Source organism: Sparus aurata, chromosome 1 (assembly GCF_900880675.1).
Source record: "Sparus aurata chromosome 1, fSpaAur1.1, whole genome shotgun sequence".
Taxonomy (NCBI): domain Eukaryota; kingdom Metazoa; phylum Chordata; class Actinopteri; order Spariformes; family Sparidae; genus Sparus; species Sparus aurata.
In genome coordinates, this window is record NC_044187.1 from 28,211,807 (window position 1) to 28,231,122 (window position 19,316).

The 19,316-nt window shown below is 41.8% G+C and overlaps 1 protein-coding gene across 2 annotated transcripts; it reads left to right on the top strand.

The window, feature by feature from the left end:
* The first annotated feature begins 1,741 nt into the window (after positions 1–1,741).
* qtgal (queuosine-tRNA galactosyltransferase) lies at positions 1,742–17,653 on the top strand. Of its 2 annotated transcripts, XM_030414099.1 has the most exons (12): positions 1,742–2,200; positions 2,469–2,585; positions 2,690–2,789; positions 3,304–3,368; positions 4,636–4,701; positions 6,481–6,576; positions 10,738–10,833; positions 11,877–12,001; positions 14,098–14,233; positions 14,376–14,444; positions 14,671–14,745; positions 15,798–17,653. In XM_030414099.1, the coding sequence occupies exons 1-12, from the start codon at positions 2,111–2,113 to the stop codon at positions 15,876–15,878; spliced, it is 1,116 nt and encodes a 371-aa protein (XP_030269959.1). In that variant the 5' UTR covers positions 1,742–2,110; the 3' UTR covers positions 15,879–17,653. The 2 variants fall into 2 exon arrangements, with proteins under 2 accessions (XP_030269959.1, XP_030270048.1); XM_030414188.1 differs by lacking the exons at positions 1,742–2,200; positions 2,469–2,585; positions 2,690–2,789; ... (1 more) ...; positions 4,636–4,701; positions 6,481–6,576 and adding an exon at positions 7,597–8,529.
* Positions 17,654–19,316: the final 1,663 nt, after the last annotated feature.

Below are 19,316 nucleotides of genomic sequence, written 5' to 3' on the forward strand. Positions count from 1 at the left end.
AGAGACCCTGTGGACCTGCAGTGCAACGGCCTGAAGAAACTTCACAGCCACAGTCTGAACAGACTCAGAGGGACTCATAACCTCCACCTAAACCTCTGGGAGTGAAACACCTGAGTAATATGCTCGACTCTTAGTTAATCATGCATGGCTGTCTGAAACTATTAATCTCTATGAGTCAGAAATTAATATCTGCTTTGCCTCACAGGCCCAGTGCAACACTCCTGCAGGGCTCAATGGAAGACGTCTGCAGACTCTCACAGTGATTCCAAACATTTAACAAAATGTATCTTTGTTAGCTGTTTTCATGAGAGCACACATCGTCTTTTTTACGAACTATCCTGTCAAGCAGGCGTGTGTGCAAGGTGTTGCGTCTGTACAGCCAGGGCACGTTCCCTCTTGATCCTATTTATCATGCACTCAAGCATGAGAGAATAATCCCTGATCCTGGCCTTGGTATGCCCCCCCCCCCCCTTTGGAGCTGTTGTTCCTGGCCTGCAGTGAGGCATCAGTCCAATTTAAAGACGCGTTCAAAGTGATAAATTAAGCAAAGTCTGGTGGAGATGCTGCTGCAATGTGGGAGCAATTATACTGCAGCACAATCTCTGAACAACATCCTGTGTGAGTGGTGCCCTGATTTAGCGGGATTGTGTTTCTGTGAAGTGAAACTGAGGTCTTCATTAAAAATATCATGGGGACTTTAGCTACAGTAGAGAGGAAGTGGGCAAGAAGCTAAGCAGCTTTTGTCTTTTTAAGTGCTCATGAATTGTTTTATCACAGCAACCAAAGAGAACAATTAAAGGATTAAAAGGAGGATTAAAGTGATTTCTGTACTCCAGAGTTTGGATATTTCATAATCCAGGAGTGATGCTGTTTGATTCCCTGACTCAGTTCATGAATTGAACTGTTGGAGTATCGCTGCTTTAAGTTCAGTGCTGTGCCATTTTAACTCACACATACTGATACGACAACCGGATGTGGCAGACTAGTACAAAACATACAATTAAACAGACTGCAATGAACCACACACACACACACACACACACACACACTGACACTAGAGAAAATGAAAACGGTCAAAAACAATATTTCAGCCCATCCTATTTTTCTGTCTCCTCACCAAGACAAACCTCCCACGCTGCCAATGTTAACATAAAAAAAAAAAAACATGTGGTTCCCTATTAAAGAGAATAGAGAGCAGCAACTGTTTCTAACAAAACAGGTACGGAGATATGAAGGGAACATTTTTCAGTTAGCATTTGTCTTGATCAACAAAAATGATCGGAAATGTATTTGAAAATGAAACAAAAAAAGAAAGTTAAATCACGCTGTAGTTGTCCTTCTGAATAAACAAAACATAAATTCATGAAATTCCAGGCATATAGAATAAATATTTCAAGCAATATTTAAATGATGCGTATTTAATATTTTAAATGCTTATTCGATGAGTATGAATGTATGCCAATTCCGTCACATTGTATATTTTCATTTTGAAATGTTCAGTTTTATTATTTTGCATTATATAAGTATTTCTTTGAGAGAAAAGTAAATAAAAAATGTAACAGCCTTTAAAACAGCCTTTTCCGCGATACACAGACACACACACACGAAGCCAGACAGCTTTTTCACAAGATATCTGAGACGTCACTATTCTAGATGATTGACAGTCAGCTTTAGCGAATCTGGTGTCTGTCCGTGTTTTGCACGAGCCAATGAGCGTCAGGAAGTCAGTGTTTGCGGAAGTTGTGAAGCAGTTCCACTAGCAGCGAGTGTTGACTACACGTTTTGTTTAATTTGTCGCCTTTACCGTCACTTAAATGCACAGAAGACCTTTCAAAATGTGTTTTTGTTGACTTGGATCCATTAAAGTAACAGAACAGTTCAAAAAAATACTTGTAACTGATATTTTTTCTCACGTGTAATGTTACCGCGCGTGAGTTACTGCTCGTCTCCGACTACTTCTGAACGCCACTCGGCTCAACTTCATTGTTTTCAGCTATGTTGAATCCCACATTCAGTCTGCTAAACTGAGTTCAGACGTCGGCTTGCGGCTGTTTCATTGCCCAGACAAGTAGCGGACTCTCCGGGCAGAGGGACCGGGGGTGGCTCAGACATGAACCCACCGAAGCGGCTCCGCAACGACGACAATGAAGCGGAAACACCGCCGGGGGGGCGGCAGGAGGAGGAGAGGGCAGTGGATGTGGTGGGTGACAGACTGACACTCTCCCGTACACAGCCAACAGTGATGTACTGAGATAATATAAGAACTAAGGTCTTCTTATTAACACTGGTACACTGTTAAATTAAGAAATCAATCAGAATTAATCTTAAGAAGTGTCACAAGCAGCAGTTTCCTCTATTTTTCAATGTAACTCCTCTTATTTATTTTCATGCTGTGCTAGGATTTATTTGTTTTTTTTTCGCTGTGTGCACCAACTGTAAAAATCCCTCTCTGTGTTTTCTGAGATCAGAGTATTGTCATGCCAATGTACAATGCATCCTGCTGGCTGGACGAATGTCTGCAGGCCGTGTTATACCAGGACTTCACTGGAACCATGGAGCTGTCTGTCTTTGACGACGCAAGCACTGTGAGTCGGTTTGTTGCCATTTCAGTGATCCGAGAGGTTAATTTTTTCTCAGAATATGAGACTTCAGTTGACGTTCAAATTCTGTGTATGTTTGTGTCCTTAAGGATGACTCCAGGAAAGTGGTGGAGGGATGGAGGGAGAGGCTGGAGGCGAGGGGCATCTCTGTAGTGATCTCTGGTCACGACTCTGCACAGCCCCGAGGAGGTCAGTAGACTATTAGGTTGCTGATAGGCAATCAATCCAGGTCCTGATTGGATAATCTGTTCAAACTATGAACAGAAGTTCATTATATGAAGCCAGATATGTTGACTTAAAGAATAGACAAATGAAAGGAATTGATCAGACAGTTTTTAAGGAGTGATGGCCCTACAATCAGTTAAATTGCACAACACATGTAAGTCAAAGCTCAGTTACTAGCCTTTCTGGAGCTTTCAATCATATCTCAGATTCTTCAGCTTGTCATAGAGTTAGATCAATATGCTCAGACTCTTGTGACATTTTCCCAGAATATCCTAGGACTGTATATAGGGATCAGTAACGTTTGACAGAAATGAAACAGCATGATGATCGCTGGGATGGGCCCCCAGCCTCATGTGTGTGACTGTGATTAGGTTATTTTTGATGTTGCCACATGTGCAATGATTGAATATCATACTGGAAATGCACACACACACCCACACACACTAACATAAATATACACTGTTGTTTTTTCTTTCAGTGGGATATGCCAAGAATAAGGCAATATCTCAGAGCTGCGGACAATACTTGTGCTTTCAGGATGCGGTAAGTGTGTGTGTGTGTGTGTCAGAGAACATGTTTCATTTCACCCAGATGTTTTCCATAAAACATACAGTAGTGAGTCAAAACTAATTAGATCATGTTGGTTTGTTCAGATATACAGGCTGTATGTAGACACATAAGCAGCTCACGGACTGTTTGTCAGACCTGTCAGAACACATGATTAATGACCGGAGAGTCGTACTTGATATACGTGTGTGTGTGTGTGTGTGTGTGTGTGTGTGTGTGTGTGAGTGAGTCTTTTGTGTGCATGTTCATGTGAATGTCTGCCATTGGTGCTTTGAGGTCACTTGTCTGAAGGCTGAGTTGTTAAAAATGCTAATCGAAGGCCACAACATCTTAATTTGTGATCTCACATTCATATTTATTTTGTTTCTGAGTCATACAGTACATGTTTTTTTCTATTATTCTGCTAATAGACTGTTGCCAGAATTAAATGAAAACTCAATATATGGATTGGATTTGTATGGCGCTTTTCAAGACACAGGGTTCCAGGTTCCATGCATTCACACACAGTCATATTGGTGGTGGTAAACTACGATAGTAGCCACAGCTGCCCTGTGTCAGACTGACGGCCTACGGCCCCTCCGACCACCACCTCAAATTGGCCGGGCAGGGATTGCACGGCCGACCCTGCAAACATAGGCAGCCCCGCTCTACAACCAGAGCCACGGTCGCCCCACAATGAAAATAAGATTGCTTTCTCAGAAAACAGTCCACTTCTTCTTTTTGTTCTCTTACATTTATTTCTGTCCTGCTGATCAACACTTTTCATATCCTCGAGCGCCTTTTCCTCTGAAACCTTCAACTGAAACTTATCTTTGTCTCTTCATTTAAATAGTCCTTTATAAACATCTGCCTTCTGTCTTCACACAAAGGCCAGGAAACAAATGTGTTGCTTATGTAAGTTTAAGTGTACGGGTGTTACAATTGAGATGTTTCTTTCTTTATTAATATTTTTGTGTCTCCATTTTACACAAGTTATTTTATGTCAGCATTTTAATTGTATCTTATGTGAAGAAGCTGCTGTAAAACTGCAGTTTCCCTGTCGAGATTAATAAACTGTCTTGCTAGCTATCTGGCTTGCTTGCAAACTACCTATCACTCTGAAATAGATGTTTAGCTAACTTGTGGTATAGATACTGTAGATGCTGACAGCTCACATGTTATGTAATGGTAACTATATATATAACTATATTTACTATAATGAACATGTCGTCTGTGTGTAAATTGATAATCTTTGGTTCTCCAGGATGATGTTATGTTGCCTGAAAGAGTTCGTCTGCAGTATGAGGCATGTCTCCTCCACCCAAACTCTGTAAGTTCTCCCTCAAGTATTTGCTTACTCACTTCCTTCCCTCTCTGTTTCACTCACCCTCCACCCCTCCTCCCTTTCTTTACTCCTTGCATCCCTCCCTCCACTTTCCTTTCTCTCTCTGACCGATCCCTCCCTGAAAATCAAAAAGGTTGTGCAGTGAGCGTGTGTGTGTGTGTGTGTGCGCTTCTATGCAGTTGGCATGCGTAACAGTGTGAGTATCCGGTGTTGATGCTTTCTGTGGTCTGCCAGGTCAGAGGTTAAAGGTCATGTGTGTGAGGGAAGTGAGGGAGACAGCATGGAGACAGCAGGCTTGCTGCCCTGCACAAACAACCTGACTCCCTCTGTTATGACTGTAATATTTTAGGGTGCTGGATAAATATGTGGTCCTGTTTTATTTTTCACTTCTGTGTTACCTCTCTCTTCTTCATGTAAGGCCCTCTTTATTGTTATACTATCGCTGTATACAACATGTTGATGGTACAGTGTCTTGTAACAGGATGAACGATGTCTCTATCACTTGTTTCTGCACTATGTAACTATAGTGAGAGAGCAGGATCACAGTGTAACAGTGAGTTTTGTTTGCAGTTAGCACCAACAGTACATCTGACAAATCGATAGACCTGGGATTTGTATATGGGAGAGTGGTGTAACAGTGGGGGGCGCCAAATCACACAAAATGCCAATTTCTACATAATGTTGATCTAACTAACCATTGTTTTCATCAATGAATTGTTTGACCTGTAAAATGTCAGGAACTTTGCATCACTAGTTTTCAGAGCCAACTGTGACATTTTAAAACGTCATGTTTAGTGAAAAACTGCCCAAAACCTAAAGATATTCACATTGCTATCATAAATGGCAAAGTAATGCTGCAAATATTTACATTTGAAAAGCTGGAACGAACAGGTCTTTGGTTGAAAAATGATTTAAACAGTTAACTGATGAATTTGTTGTAATTAGTTTTCCCTCCATCAACAGTTTTATTATTTATTATTATTATTTATTATTTTATTATTATTCCAGTGGGGATGACTTAGCGGCATTTAGTGGCGAGGTTGCAAGTTGCAACCAGCTAAATACATCTTGTTTCACCAAGCGTATAGGAGAAACTATAGTGGCCGCTGTATGTAATAACATCCCCTCAACACATGAGATAACGGAATATAGTTACCCTTTTGTTGACCACGTCAAGTGACAATGTAAGTACATTAGGCAAGCGAGAGGATGTATTATTTGCTTCTCGCGGAAGTCTGCTGTTTTCCTGCGGAAATGGGCTACTTTTGAAGTGTCGAAGGGTAGGTAGACCTATTTTCATGCAATTGCAGTCTTGATTCTGGTGTTTGTACCCAACCCTGTTCACTGTAACTATAAACTGAGCAGTCCAACGCTTCTGGAAGGAGCTGGACCGGCTTTCTAAAATGAAAAACAGGAAACACAAAGAGGGAGTGTGACGTCACGGTCAGCTCAGGACATCTTTACTCTACTACATCTTTTCATAGCAAACAGTTGTTTCTCGACATCTAGTGAGGCTGAATGTTGTGTACCGGACCTTTAAACATTGATGGTTTTTTTTGATTGTTAGACTGTTTAGCTGTACCTTTATGGTCATACTGTCAAAAACAGAAGTGATTTACAGCTTTACACTAACCCATGACAAAGAAACATTCTAGTAACATAACACAATTTTCCAGACTTTCTGGAAATGTTTCTAGAGGTTTCTGACAGAAAAAACATGCCATACTCATATACACTGTACATGTATGTGTGTTTTCATGATAGCTGATTGGCTGTAAAGTGCAGAGGCTTCCAGAGGGGTCAACTGAGCGTTACACTCGCTGGATCAACACAATCAGTCAGGATCAGCTCATCACACAGGTAAATACCCTCGCCTGGCACAGTGTGTGTGTGTGTGTGTGTGTGTGTGTGTGGGCACACATGCTATGTCTGTGTATGTGTTTGTGTGGATGGAAGAGGTCATGTGCCAGGCAGCAACCAGGTCAGACAGAAACAGGATACGTACCTGCCGTCTGCAGTTTCCACGGAAATGTGGCAGCGGGCTGGACGGAGGACGCAGCATCTCTCCGTCCATCTCAGTCCCACCACAGGAAACAGACTGTCACACTGCCAGCTGTCTGCTGAGGGTAGTCCATAGTGGAAACTGTTGGCAGTGGAAACTTCATTTTATCGTGTTTTTGTTTCAGCTGATATAGTTCTTATTGTAGTATACTACTGTGTGAAAGACAACAGTATAGTTACTGTAAACAAATCAGGAAGCAAAAAGGCTCAGCCTCAACTTGTTTTACGGCCCAGAACTGAAAAATGGCTGCTGTTGTGCCAGAGCAGCTGGAGTCGGAGCTTCCTGCTTTCGCAGATGGTGAAATAAATGAAGATGGCAAGTTCTGAATGGTCAGGATCCATGTGTCATCTGACATGTCTCACCTCTAATATCACCTGATCAGACCATTTCAAATGTTGCTTCTCTGGCACAGTGATGTCTGTAAATAAACTCACATCACACTGCGATTAGCGAAACTGATGTTGATGTTTAGACAGTTTATATCAGAAAAAAAATATATGGATAGGAAATACTTTATGACAACATCAGACGATATGTAAAATATAAACATAACTTTAATTTAAGATATTCAGAAGATTAACTGACATTATCAGCAGAGTGTGAAGAGACGTCTGTGTATTGTGTTGCAGAGATGTCTACTGCAACACAATACTGCTAACCAGCTAGCACCCCTGTTTTGTAAAACCATTTTTTTTATCTGACAGCTCCCTGTTGTTTCAGCTGGGAGATGTATAGGAGGTGATAGTTTCCTATGTTTCACAAGCTCTTTTAGCTTTTTATTCATATAAATAAACAAACCTTCAAATGTCAGTAAATTAACCATTTTCTGTTTTCCTTACAATCAGAAAACTGAAAACTGAACACCATCTGAATTCAAATTCCACCCAAAGATTAACTGCATTTCATTCCAACTTGACAGAAACAAAACGCAATTCACCCAATCTGTCTGTCCTTTCTTTGTTTCAACAATCACCTCTGGTTCTGTCAAAATAATCCCCAGGTCACTGAGTCAGATGTGAAGACCTTACTTCCTCTCACACTTCTCCTGCTTAACTCCTTTTTCGTCCCTGCCTGCCGTTTTATTCATTCTTGGAGTCAGGGTCCTTGTCGGAGCTGTACTAAATCACCTGTCTTCAAACTGGGATCGGTCTGTTCTGTTTTGTCTCAGTTCGGCGTCCAGCCGCATTCACTTGGAAGCTGCTGATCCTGGTTGAACTGGGCTCAATTGCGCGCGATGTAAACACCACTATCTTCCTCTGATCCAAGGTCAGGGCCCAGTTCAACTCCTTAACTGAACTGCTCAAAGCCTCATCAGGCCGCCCCAATAATAGCAAACGTTTTTGATATTATGGTTTAAAATCTGCATGATCACAACCCTAGTTTCCGAGCAAGACCACGGCAACAAATAAGAGAGGCATCCCTGGGCAGCTGACAGTTCTGCCTAGCAATGAACAGTTTAGCACTTTAGCTAACGCTAGCTAGCATCTTGCTTTTCACAGAAACTTCCAATCTCACCTCCAGTTCTCGTGGAAGAATAGACAACCCCTGTTGACTTTGCCACCTAACGCTTCCAGACTCAAGTAACCTTTTGCTTTTGTCAACTTTTTTGTAACTTCCGCAAGTTGTTGCACCACAGTGATCTCTATTTTGTTTACATCTGCTTCCCCATGAGATCACGAGAGGGGGATCGCGTGTGAGCAGAGTCATGAAGCCAGTGAGCTGAAGCCACACCACCGCCGCTGCACAGAGTGGTACTCGCTGTTTTTTATATTGAATATGTCATGTGTCCAAATTGCACCAAATTCGACACCAGGCTTCCTCGGGTCCTCAGCAACACCCTGCTATGTGTGAAGGACATAACATACAGCGGGCAGACGGACAGCGACTCTTTGCTTTATAGTTAGAAGATAATTCTGCCCCCTATTTGTTTGGAGTGACCTTCAAATTATAGCCATAGCTTAGACACTGCCCCTCGAGGTGTTTTTGAGTGAAAATCTTTCAACTTTTACAACTTAAAACTTTGACCACACAAGATAGTCCAGTTAATCACCGAATGATAAGGCAGCGAGTGATGTAAAAAGTAAACCACTGGCAGCATTTCCATTTATGTAGAGATGGAAATCAACTGAACAAAACACACTGTCACCAAGGATACAAGACAACCTGGACCCGCTCTCTCTGAAACACACTCACACACACACACGCACACACGCACACACCGTCTGCATAACTCCTTAGCAGACATTCCAGGATATTTATATGATATTAAGTTTCATGGAGCATGAGAATGAGATCATACATTGATTCTGCGGGCTTAGAAGCAGCTCCTTTCCCTTCCCCTTCTCCTGCTTCACTTCATGGGCCCTTACTTTCAGTTTCTGGGTAAAAGAAACTGAATCTAAGGGAGTTAAACCAGAGATTTACGCAGGGTGGTGCTCGTTTAACCTGATCCAGAGCTGGAACCTGAGCGTTCATCTGTAGTACATTAGATATGGTTATCCTAAACCTGCCCAACCCCACTTACTTCTCCCATCCACGCTGACTGTCTCCCCCTTTCTGTCCCCTTGGTTTCCCAGAACTCATTCTTATTCCCCTTATTCATGCTTTTGGCCACAGCATACATCTGCAAAATGTTGCAATATTACAACAGAAGGGAGAGGAGTGGTACGTAGGTGGACACACAAACACACACACACACACACACACACACACTCATTCACTCGATTCTGTCCAGCTGTTCGTCTGGCTGAATCCAGATGTTTTTCACAATTTTCTTCATCTGTGATGCATTTTAGTTAGGCAGTAGTGTTCCACTTCCACCAAGAACAATCATACACACATGCACATGTACACACAGATATATAAGCTCAGCATTTGAAACACTGGGACGAAGAAACATCCACCTGGAATGACCCCCCGATTCAAAAAGAAACGCTGCTGCTGTACAAAGCAAACACTCGCTCACGCACAGATGAAAATAAGGAACAAGAAGGGGTGGGGGTCTGGAGGGATGCGTAGGCATGAGGTGGGGGTATAAGGAGAAGAATTTTAGAGGCCGTAAAGTGGTCCTGATGTATTAAAGAGGTTGTGGTTAGAAAGAGAAATAGAGGCCAAAACAAACTCATTAGTCAACGATCACGTGCCAAAGGGTGGAATTTTGTATCCTTCCCCTGCACACTCCAGGAAGCGCACACTTCTGTAAGAGAGCTCATGTGGCTGCACTCTAACCTGTTTTGTTTGGAGAATTCAAAGTTATCTTATGAGTCCCTCTCCATTCAACTGTCTGTTCCTGAAAGCCAACTGGGGAAAAATCCCTGAGCTGTCCGCCAAATCCCAGAGAGATTCCTAACCACGACTCGAAGTTCTTTTATTTATAAAGCTGAAATAAAATGTTGTTTCCTGCACCGGGTGTGTGTAGAAGCCGAATGTAATTAAATACATCAGTCACTCTTTCAGGATTTGATTGTGAAAGCCCGCGTGCAGACATGTTTGTTTGGTTGTTTGTTTGCATTTAACATGAAGCGATTTTTATATGAAAATGATAAAACTTTATTTATACTCTCAGCATCTAATACTATTAAGGTGTACTCATTGTGTTGTAGTAGTTTCCTCTCATTAATCTTGTTTAACCTGTCCTCGTCAATGCACCAAATGAGGGAATATCTTTTGACTTTACACTTAATGTTGGCCTTTCCTTTCATTTTTGGATTTTCAAGTGAGATCTCCTATCTATTTGGTTCCACTATGTTTAAAATAGAGCAAGACAGTTAAAAATAGACATTTTGTGTCCTTAGTTCATGAAGGTCTTTGATCTTTAAGGGTTTGACAGCAAAATATATTACATTGGTCCCATTACAGGGACCTGTATGAACACTGTATACAGAAGTGTATGATAGTTAGTATGTGAGTGTGTATGTCCAAATGTTATAAACATAGCCTGAACTGTTCTTGCGTCTCAGGTATACACGTCTCATGGTCCCACAGTTGTCATGCCAACATGGTTCTGCTCGAGGAGCTGGTCTCTGAAGGTCGGACTGTTTGACGAGGGAGGCAAGGTTAGAGTTCACACCCATAACTGCTCCCAAAGACTTCTCACTCCGCATTAGTGTTTCTTTCTTGTTTATCTCTTTCTTGCTTACCCTAATTTAACACAGTCCAAGTGTCAATCCACCCTCAGTTAAGCTCCATTTTCTGTCTTTGCTCACTTTATTTTAAAATGTTTGCCTCGCTCCAAACCTCTGATTCATCAGCCACAACTTAGATTTGTTCGGTAAGTCAAATAGGCCTGCTGTTGTGTTCTTTGACAGCTGTTCCCTCAATCAGAGAAACAACTGACCAACCAGAGCTCAGTAAGAACGTATGAATCTTACTTTATAGCCAGCTGTATGGTGACATTCGTGAAAAATAGAGACAGAAAACAAGAGTGAGTCTGATGAGTTGATGAGTACTCAACTGGTTATGTATTGCACTCCTATGACATTATTGGATCTGCTGTCCAATATCATATAAAAACTGCCGGCATGATGATTAGGACACAGCAGCTTTCTATGTCAGATATTTGAGAAAGACAAATTCTGAGGAGTGCAAGGTTGATCTTGGCTTACTCTGACCATCCAGTCTTGGAGGAATTTGTTCTTCTCGCATCTGGTCAGAGATACAGGCTCCTCAGGTCAAAGAGCAACAGGTATAAACTTTCCTTTGTTCCAACTGGAATGAATGCGCTGTTTTTGACAAAAGTCTGAGCTCGACTGAACAATGTCGGGCAGAGTGAATGAAGGAAAATGGCAATTCGATAATCAGGATGCCAAAACTGATTTCAGGAGGAGTCCGGATATTTTACAAGTGTACAATAAACTCTATTGTCTAAAATTACATCAGTGCACAGAAACAGTAAACCTTACTGGAAATTGAATCATTAATAAAAAGGCAAAGAATTTTTGCTTTGTTTTCTCTGAAAACAAAATATTTGCCGATACAATGTATCTGTGGTAGGCCGGTATCGGCCAATAATAACAGCCATGTGATGCATCAATCAGGCTCTAATATATAACTGCAATACTGATATTGATCCTGTCACACTTTACTTCTACCTCTCCAGGGAGTGCCGGAGGACTTGCTCTTCTTCTACCAGAGTTTTCGCCAAGGAGGGGGCGTGGCCAGAGTCGACCAGTGCCTGCTGGTGTACCGTTACCATGAGAAGGGTGCCACACACTCTGTGAAAGAGTCAGTCCCACTCACAAACACACACACACACACACATACTTGGACACAGTGTTGATCCTCCACCTACTCACAGCTGCCTGCTGGCATCCCAGATTTTCTCAGGGCCTGATACTCTCACACACTAATATATACACACACAGACACACATGGACGTATGTTTCGTAATCTTCAGAGTTTTAGAATGTTTTTGGAATTCCTGACACTTTCCCAGCATATTAATCAGGAATTTCAACCTGTTTTCTTCTCCCCTTGGAATGTTTAGTATCTCTCACACACTGTTGGTAGGGAATCTGATCTTGTTGCGTGTGTGTGTGGATGGGTGGGTCAGTGAAGGACCTGTCACTCCTGCTGCTGCCTGCGCTTCAGCAAAGGTCATGCAGAGTCTGCAGGTGTGCCTCAGAAGGTGAAACGCACCAAAAGGAGAGGGTCTGTCTTGTTTTCCCTCCTCCCCCGCAGCTCCCTCCCTTTCATCTCACCTTTTCCTGTTATCCCTCTCTCCTTTCCTTTACCGTCTTTCCTTCCTTCCTTCCTTCCTCCCTCCGCTGCATCTGTCCGCTGCTCGTATATCTGCCCGCATTGACGCACTCCGTCACCGAATCATCCTCCTCTCCGTCTTCATCTATCGTCTATTTTTGGATGCCTATTTCAAGCCTGCTTTCCACTCTCCCCTACTTCTTGTCACCGGCCACAGCCTACCTACTTCCTCTCTGTAGTCAAATGAAACCATCATCTTCTCTCTGTATCACACGCGCGTACACGTAATAGTAGAGGCCATGTTGGTGAGGTGAGAAGTGTGTTTAAAAGAAGTTAAGATGGTGCCAATGAGTAACTGAGATGAGAGGCTTCTTAACACAGACGGGCTGTGTTTAGAAATGTGAGCGTGCATATGCGAATCTACACCAGAGTGCGTGAAAGTGTGCTTGCCTCTTGATCTGCAGGGTATTAGGAGGATGAAGGCTTCAGTATGTGTATACAGACAGAGTTTATAGTAAGTCTCTGCCATGGTTTTGCCGTGTCTTAGAAGAATCAAAGCCTGTATGGAGAATGTACAGAGGATCACTCTGGAGACCACCCGCGCTCCTCCATGGTGGTGGGTTTGGGTTTGTTTGTCAAGTGAGGCCCAATGTTAGACTCACATCAGGAGATGAGAGCGCAGCACCTCCCGTGCATGTGTCCATCTAGTTACTCAATATCAGTGCATGCCTGTGTGTGTGTGTGTGTGTGTGTGTGTGTGTGTGTAAGAGAGAGAGAGGAGGAAGGGGTTAAGAATCTGAATAAAGTGTGAAGACATATCTGAGTGTAGAGGTGTGTGTCTGTGTGTGTGTGTGTGTGTGTGTGTGTGTGTGTGCGCGCGCAGCTGTGCATATCAGTCAAGGTGCATGCAACAGGAAAATAAGCAAATTTAAAACAGGCGCCATTTTTCCATCCACTTGTAAAAACTGTCTGTTGTTTTTATCAATTTATGAATTATTTTGGAAAATGTGTATAAAGAGGAGAGAGGGTTATGTGAGTTCAATACAGTTCAGGTCGTAATTCTGAGGTTGTATCTTGAATTGTTTTCAGTTGTTGTCAGCGTCGCGCTCAACAAAGTAATCACTGAGATCCAGGGACTTGGCGGCTTCTCTGAAACAGTCTGGCGGGCGAAAAAACACGAGCAGTCAGACGATCAGACAGGCTGTGAACACATCGACAATTTAGCCAAATGATCTAAACACAAGTGTTTGAGCGATCGTTTCCATTTAAATATCATTCAGTCGTGGTTAGTGAAGTCGCCCATAGTCAGTTCAGTCCCCAGGGGGTGTCAGAAGGAGGTGATGGTGGAATATACACATTATAACAACCTGCCTCATATTGTTAAAGTCCCCATTTTGCCGCAAAAACAGCTGTAGTATGAAAACGGTAAAATACAAGTATGTCAAGTACTTGAGTAAATGTACTTAGTTATATTCCATCACTGCATAAAGTATATCTGTCCACTCCTCTCCCTCAGTTCAGAGTCTTTTTCACACTCAATGAATCCATCAGTTTTGACAGCATCTCTCATTTAAAGCATGTACACTTCCTGCGTTTGTATGGGTCATCTCCCCCGTCTCCAGAGAAACCATTTGGAAGCTGCGAGTGGACTTCCTGCAGGAGAGGGTTCTTAGCCAATGGGAGAGCTTCACCATATGGAACGCTGGGAAGCAGGGCCGGAAGCTGTACCGCTGCCTCAGCCCGAACAATCAGGAGAAGGTACATTACTGCCAGCTATGCATTCAGATTCAACACCAGCCAAATTGTTTCAATTTCTTACTGTTTTATTGCCTTTCAGTGGGTAGAAGTGGTGGAAAATGTCTCCCTTTGTCTTTCACCACCGTTCTGATTCAATTATCAGGTGAAGGCCTTCTGCGATGTCGATGAGAACAAGATCCAGAAAGGCTTCTACACGTATGAGGAATCCAAGGTAAGGTCAACCACCGCGGATACTAAGAACAACGGGGTGATTGTGATTCAGTGTAAACAAGGTCCTCAAGCAAGGAGGAGCTTGTTAAGCTTCATAAGAAGACATTGAAATGAAAAGGTCACAACTTTATTCTTTATTCCAGTGATTCTGATTTCGATGAAGCTGTGACCAACATTGATATGTGCTTTGGGTCTCTCTCTCTCTCTCTCTCCTGATATCCCTCCAGCAAAGACCGAAGCCAAAAATCCCAGTGCTGCACTACAAAGACGCCTCCGCCCCTTTCATTATCTGTGTTAAACTGGTGAGCAGAAAGCGTGTTTGTGTGTTGTATGTTTGCTGTTTCTGGCCGCCTGTCCCTCAGGTCTGTAATCTAAGTTAACGACATAATGATCAAGGGCGTGTGCCCGGCACAGGACATAACACACACACATACACACAAACACACACACACACACACACACACACACACACACACACACACACACACACACACAGAAGGCAGTCAGGAAATGGGTAGAGACAGCAGCCTGATCTTTGATCACATGATGCTTGTACAAACATCTGATGTTTTTGCCACTGTCGAGTTTTGAACATTTTGTGCTCCAAAAGACTTGCAACACTGATAAGTATTGCAAGTCTTTTCTTACGATTCACTCTATTCGTTCAGTTTTTATTTCTTTAAAGTACCACATGTGTGTGCGCACACATACACACACGGCTGTTCTGGCAGCCAAATCACTAATTGCCTATTTACCACCTAGCCAGATTCAGACATCAAATCCAGAGTGACCCCACCTATGGGGGCTACTAATTGCTCAATTATGGGAATTGGGAGAAGTAATTATAGTCAGAGGACGAGGAGACCTGGACTCAATCACTCTCCCTCTCTCTCGTTCTATATCACACACACACAAACACACACACACACACCAAACCCCTGGACTCAATCACACGTTTTTTATTCCTAGATGTCAGATAAATGCAATCAACAAATTTATGTGAACTTTGTTAAACCGAGTGTACTGTATATAACCTTTGACTGTAGTTCAGTAGGTAAAACAAACAGTACAGAATACTGAAGACATGAAGGACTTTAATTCCTTCATTTAAAGGTGCCATTTGTAAGAAAGGTTGATATTTGAGCCTTATTCTCGCCGCTTTGGGTTGGCGGCCGGCCCGTCCTACGATCCCAAAGCTCTGGGAATGAGACTCAAAAATCAACTTCTCTTACAAATAGCACCTCTAAAACACAAAGCAAATACAAGAGTTTAAGTTTTTCTTGTGTTTCGGTGTTGACCTTCCACCACGCTTTCTGTTCCTCTTGCTTCACTTGTATTGTTGTTCAATGTGTAGGACATGACAGGAGGCGTCCTCGAGGAGAACCTCAACTCTTTGCAGCTAAAGGAAGGAATAGATTACTTCCACTTCAACTGACTGCTCAGGGGGACGGAGAAGACAGGAGGACCCCTGCAGAGTTGCCAGGCAGCTGAGAGGAAGGCAGAGGACTGAGGGATTGGCAGGCGGGTGATAACAGGAAACGTGAACTGAACACTGGAATGGAGACTACCAAGACAAAGGAAAGAGATGCTTATTATTTATTGTAAGTGTGAAAAGATGTTTTTCATTCATGGGAAAGAATGTGGAAATGTTCTGCAAGTTTGACTTGGCAGAGTTGACGGAACGACACATCCCAGCACTGAGTTCTCTGCCTCACACCTGATCCACAGCACTGGGAGAAAACTGAAACCACCATCTCATATCTGGCCATTAAATATGAAGCAGACAGGATATGCATCGCTTAGCACATTGACCGGAAACAAAAGGAAACATCTATCATGGTTCTTTCCAAAGGTTACAAAATGATCACTAAAACACTTCATAACACGTTTGTTTAGGCAAAGCAAATTTATATGAATAGCAAATTTTATGCCCAAAGGCAATTCAAAGTGTTTGACGTAATAGCATAAAAATACATGACTAGAAAAAGATAAGAAATAAGACAATTTTTAAAAGATTAGATAAATATATACAATGATTTAAATAAAACTGTAGAAATACAGTAGATTTAAAAGATGTAAGCAGAGCAAACATATAGAAATGTAATAGTTTTAAATGCCCTCTGGAAAATGAGAGGTTAACAGGAATGATTGATGCCTCAATTCATACTTATAACATTTCAACATTAAAATGTTGAAAAACAACTCAGTCTTTGTTATATATTCCATTGAGTTGTGTACTTATATTATCCCATATGTTTCCAGCGATGTTCAAACCCAGAGAAATCTGTGATGTTATTCAAGGAAATGACCCATTTCATCTCAGTCACTTGTCATAATACAGTAGCTTTTAGGTAAACGCCACACGATACCTCAGAGAGTGAGGAAGGAAGTCAGTGAACTAACGTAACATAATGTAAGTAAAACTTTACCTTGTCTATGAACCTGATCTCTGCCAGAGTGATGTCAGATAGATTTTCCTCAGCAGAGGTTGGCTCGACAATGACAACTCCCATGATTCAGTGCTACTTCTTGTCATCATTATGCTACGTCTTTTGTCTTCATTACTTCAGAACACTTAATATGCGTTTAAAAGACCACAGGGCTGGAGCAGACCTCACATGTTCTGGGAGTTTGTTTCAGAAACTAAAGGCTCCTCTGCAATGTTTGGTTCTGATCATGGACATCAGAGATGTATTTTGGCCCCAAACCACACAGTGCTTGTAAGTCAATATTAATATTAGTGTACTAATATTAAAAATGACTATATGGGTGCAGTATTCATTTTTACACTTCAGTTTGTATGTAGATTAAACTGGGCTTTGGAGGTGCTTATAGTCAGACTTTGATACCTTTCATTCGAGCCAGGTTTGTTGTTTCCATTTGTTTCTTGTCTTTGTGCAAAGACTCCTGGATATAGCTTCATATTCAACCGGCGGATATTAAAGTGGTGTTGATATTCCTATCAAATAATAGGCAAGAAAGACAATATTTTGACAACTTTTCCTTTTACAAGCTTGAACAAGGATGTTTAAGCTGATAGAGGTTGCCACAACCTGAGTTGAAAGATTTGACAAGAAAGAAGACAAGATGGGATGATTTGGTAAATAAATTACATAAATTACATTTTATTTCACTCTTAACGTCCCAGGGGATGTGATGATTGCCAGTGTTAACCATTGGAGGAATAAAATGTTATTGTGTTTTCTATTATCTTGTGTGGACTGAGACTGGTATATGCTTACCTTTATACTGGAACTTTAAAGGAAATGATCAGCGTGTCATCGCATAAGGTTCAGCTTACTAAGGGTGAGATGTTTTATAGCCTGGGTAGTTCACTGATTTCTTAACAGTCTCCTCTGATGCAACTGTGCAAAATCAAATCCACACACACATCTGCTACAAATGTACAACCATGGATACTGCGTATTTGTTTCTCTTTCCCTGGGTCTCTTATGAAATCTAAAGAACAATAACCTCTTTAAGAGGGAACAGTTCTGATACATAAACACACACAAAAAGTTTATTTTACCTCACAGACTGTGGAGTTTTTCTGCCCAAAGGTAAACAGACCTTTCCCCACAAAATCTCCCGCGGTGTTTCCTGGGTCGGCGACGTGGTCCGCCTTACTGTAAATCTGGCCGCAGCAGTTTGTAAGGAAACAGCAGTGGCAGTAAAAAAAACTGGAGAGGGGTCTTAAACTCTGCCAAAGTTTTATTTTCACTACCTATGTTTGTTATCATAGACTGAACGTACATTTGAATAGTGGTGTGAGGGCACAAAGTCACTGCACCATATTAGAAGTTTGGCTTGAATTCATTGTTTTTGATAAATTGTAAGACTGTTTGGGCCTGACTCAGCCTGGGGTTTGAGGTGAAAACCCCCAGGCCTCTGCCACCCACGGTACAGTGCTGTGTAGGGGCTGAGAAAAATATCACATCCACTTAGCACTTAGTCTCCATCTAGACCCTCTTCCCCTTCTGTAATTCTATACACAAACACTGAAACCAGACGGTGTTTTCCTTAGACATGTCATTGTTTGAAGAAGGGCTGCAACCACTGATAATTGTTGATTGATCTGATGAGTAGTTTCTTGGTTAATTGAGTCATTGTTTTTGTCGATATGAAGGATACATTACATTTCCTAAAACGCAAGGTGGTGTATTCAGATAGCTTGTTTTCAGTCTAAAAGCTACAGTTATTTAATTCACTGTCTGGTATTTTTGCTTAAAAAGTAACTCAAATGATTACAATAATTGCAGGTATTTTTTTTGATTAATAATAATTAATAATTTTGATCATTTGGTTCTGCTTTGCAAGATTTTAATTCTTTGGACAATTGTATGTATCAAACTATAACTTAAAGGGTAATTCCACTAATTTTACACAAAGTGTGAAATGCATATGTAATATGTAAAAAAAGAAAGAAAAAAGTTGTATAAAGTATTTTGTGGCTCCAGAGGAAGCTGCATGTAATCTGATAAATTGCTTCCAGTGAAGTCATTCAGAGACTAAATGCATTGTGGGTAATTTAGGCAGCAGGTTTTGAAAAGCACTCCATTGGTCGAGCATTTCACTCATATAACAGTACGTGGTGTGTAAAATTTGTGGCGTTACCCGTTAAGTTTGGGGTGACTGGGTTTATTTTTCATGCAACTAGGCTGGCTATCGCCAGTTAGTCTGTCCCAACTGACAGATCTCAACAACCATCGGAAGCATTGCCATGAAATTAAGCACATTCATGGTCCCCGGAGGATGTATCCTGATGAAATCGGCGATCCTCCACCTTCAGATCAACCATTATTCTGTGGAGTACCTCGACATCACAGTGGATAAATTATGATAACGTTGGTGATTCACAGAATTTTCCTCAAGC

Coding starts and splice junctions, on each gene's coding strand:
- qtgal (XM_030414099.1), top strand. CDS start 2,111: ATGAACCCACCGAAGCGGCTCCGCAACGACGACAATGAAGCGGAAACA. Junction 2,790..3,303: donor CTCTGCACAGCCCCGAGGAG/GTCAGTAGACTA, acceptor TTTTTCTTTCAG/TGGGATATGCCAAGAATAAG. Junction 12,002..14,097: donor GCCACACACTCTGTGAAAGA/GTCAGTCCCACT, acceptor CCCCGTCTCCAG/AGAAACCATTTGGAAGCTGC.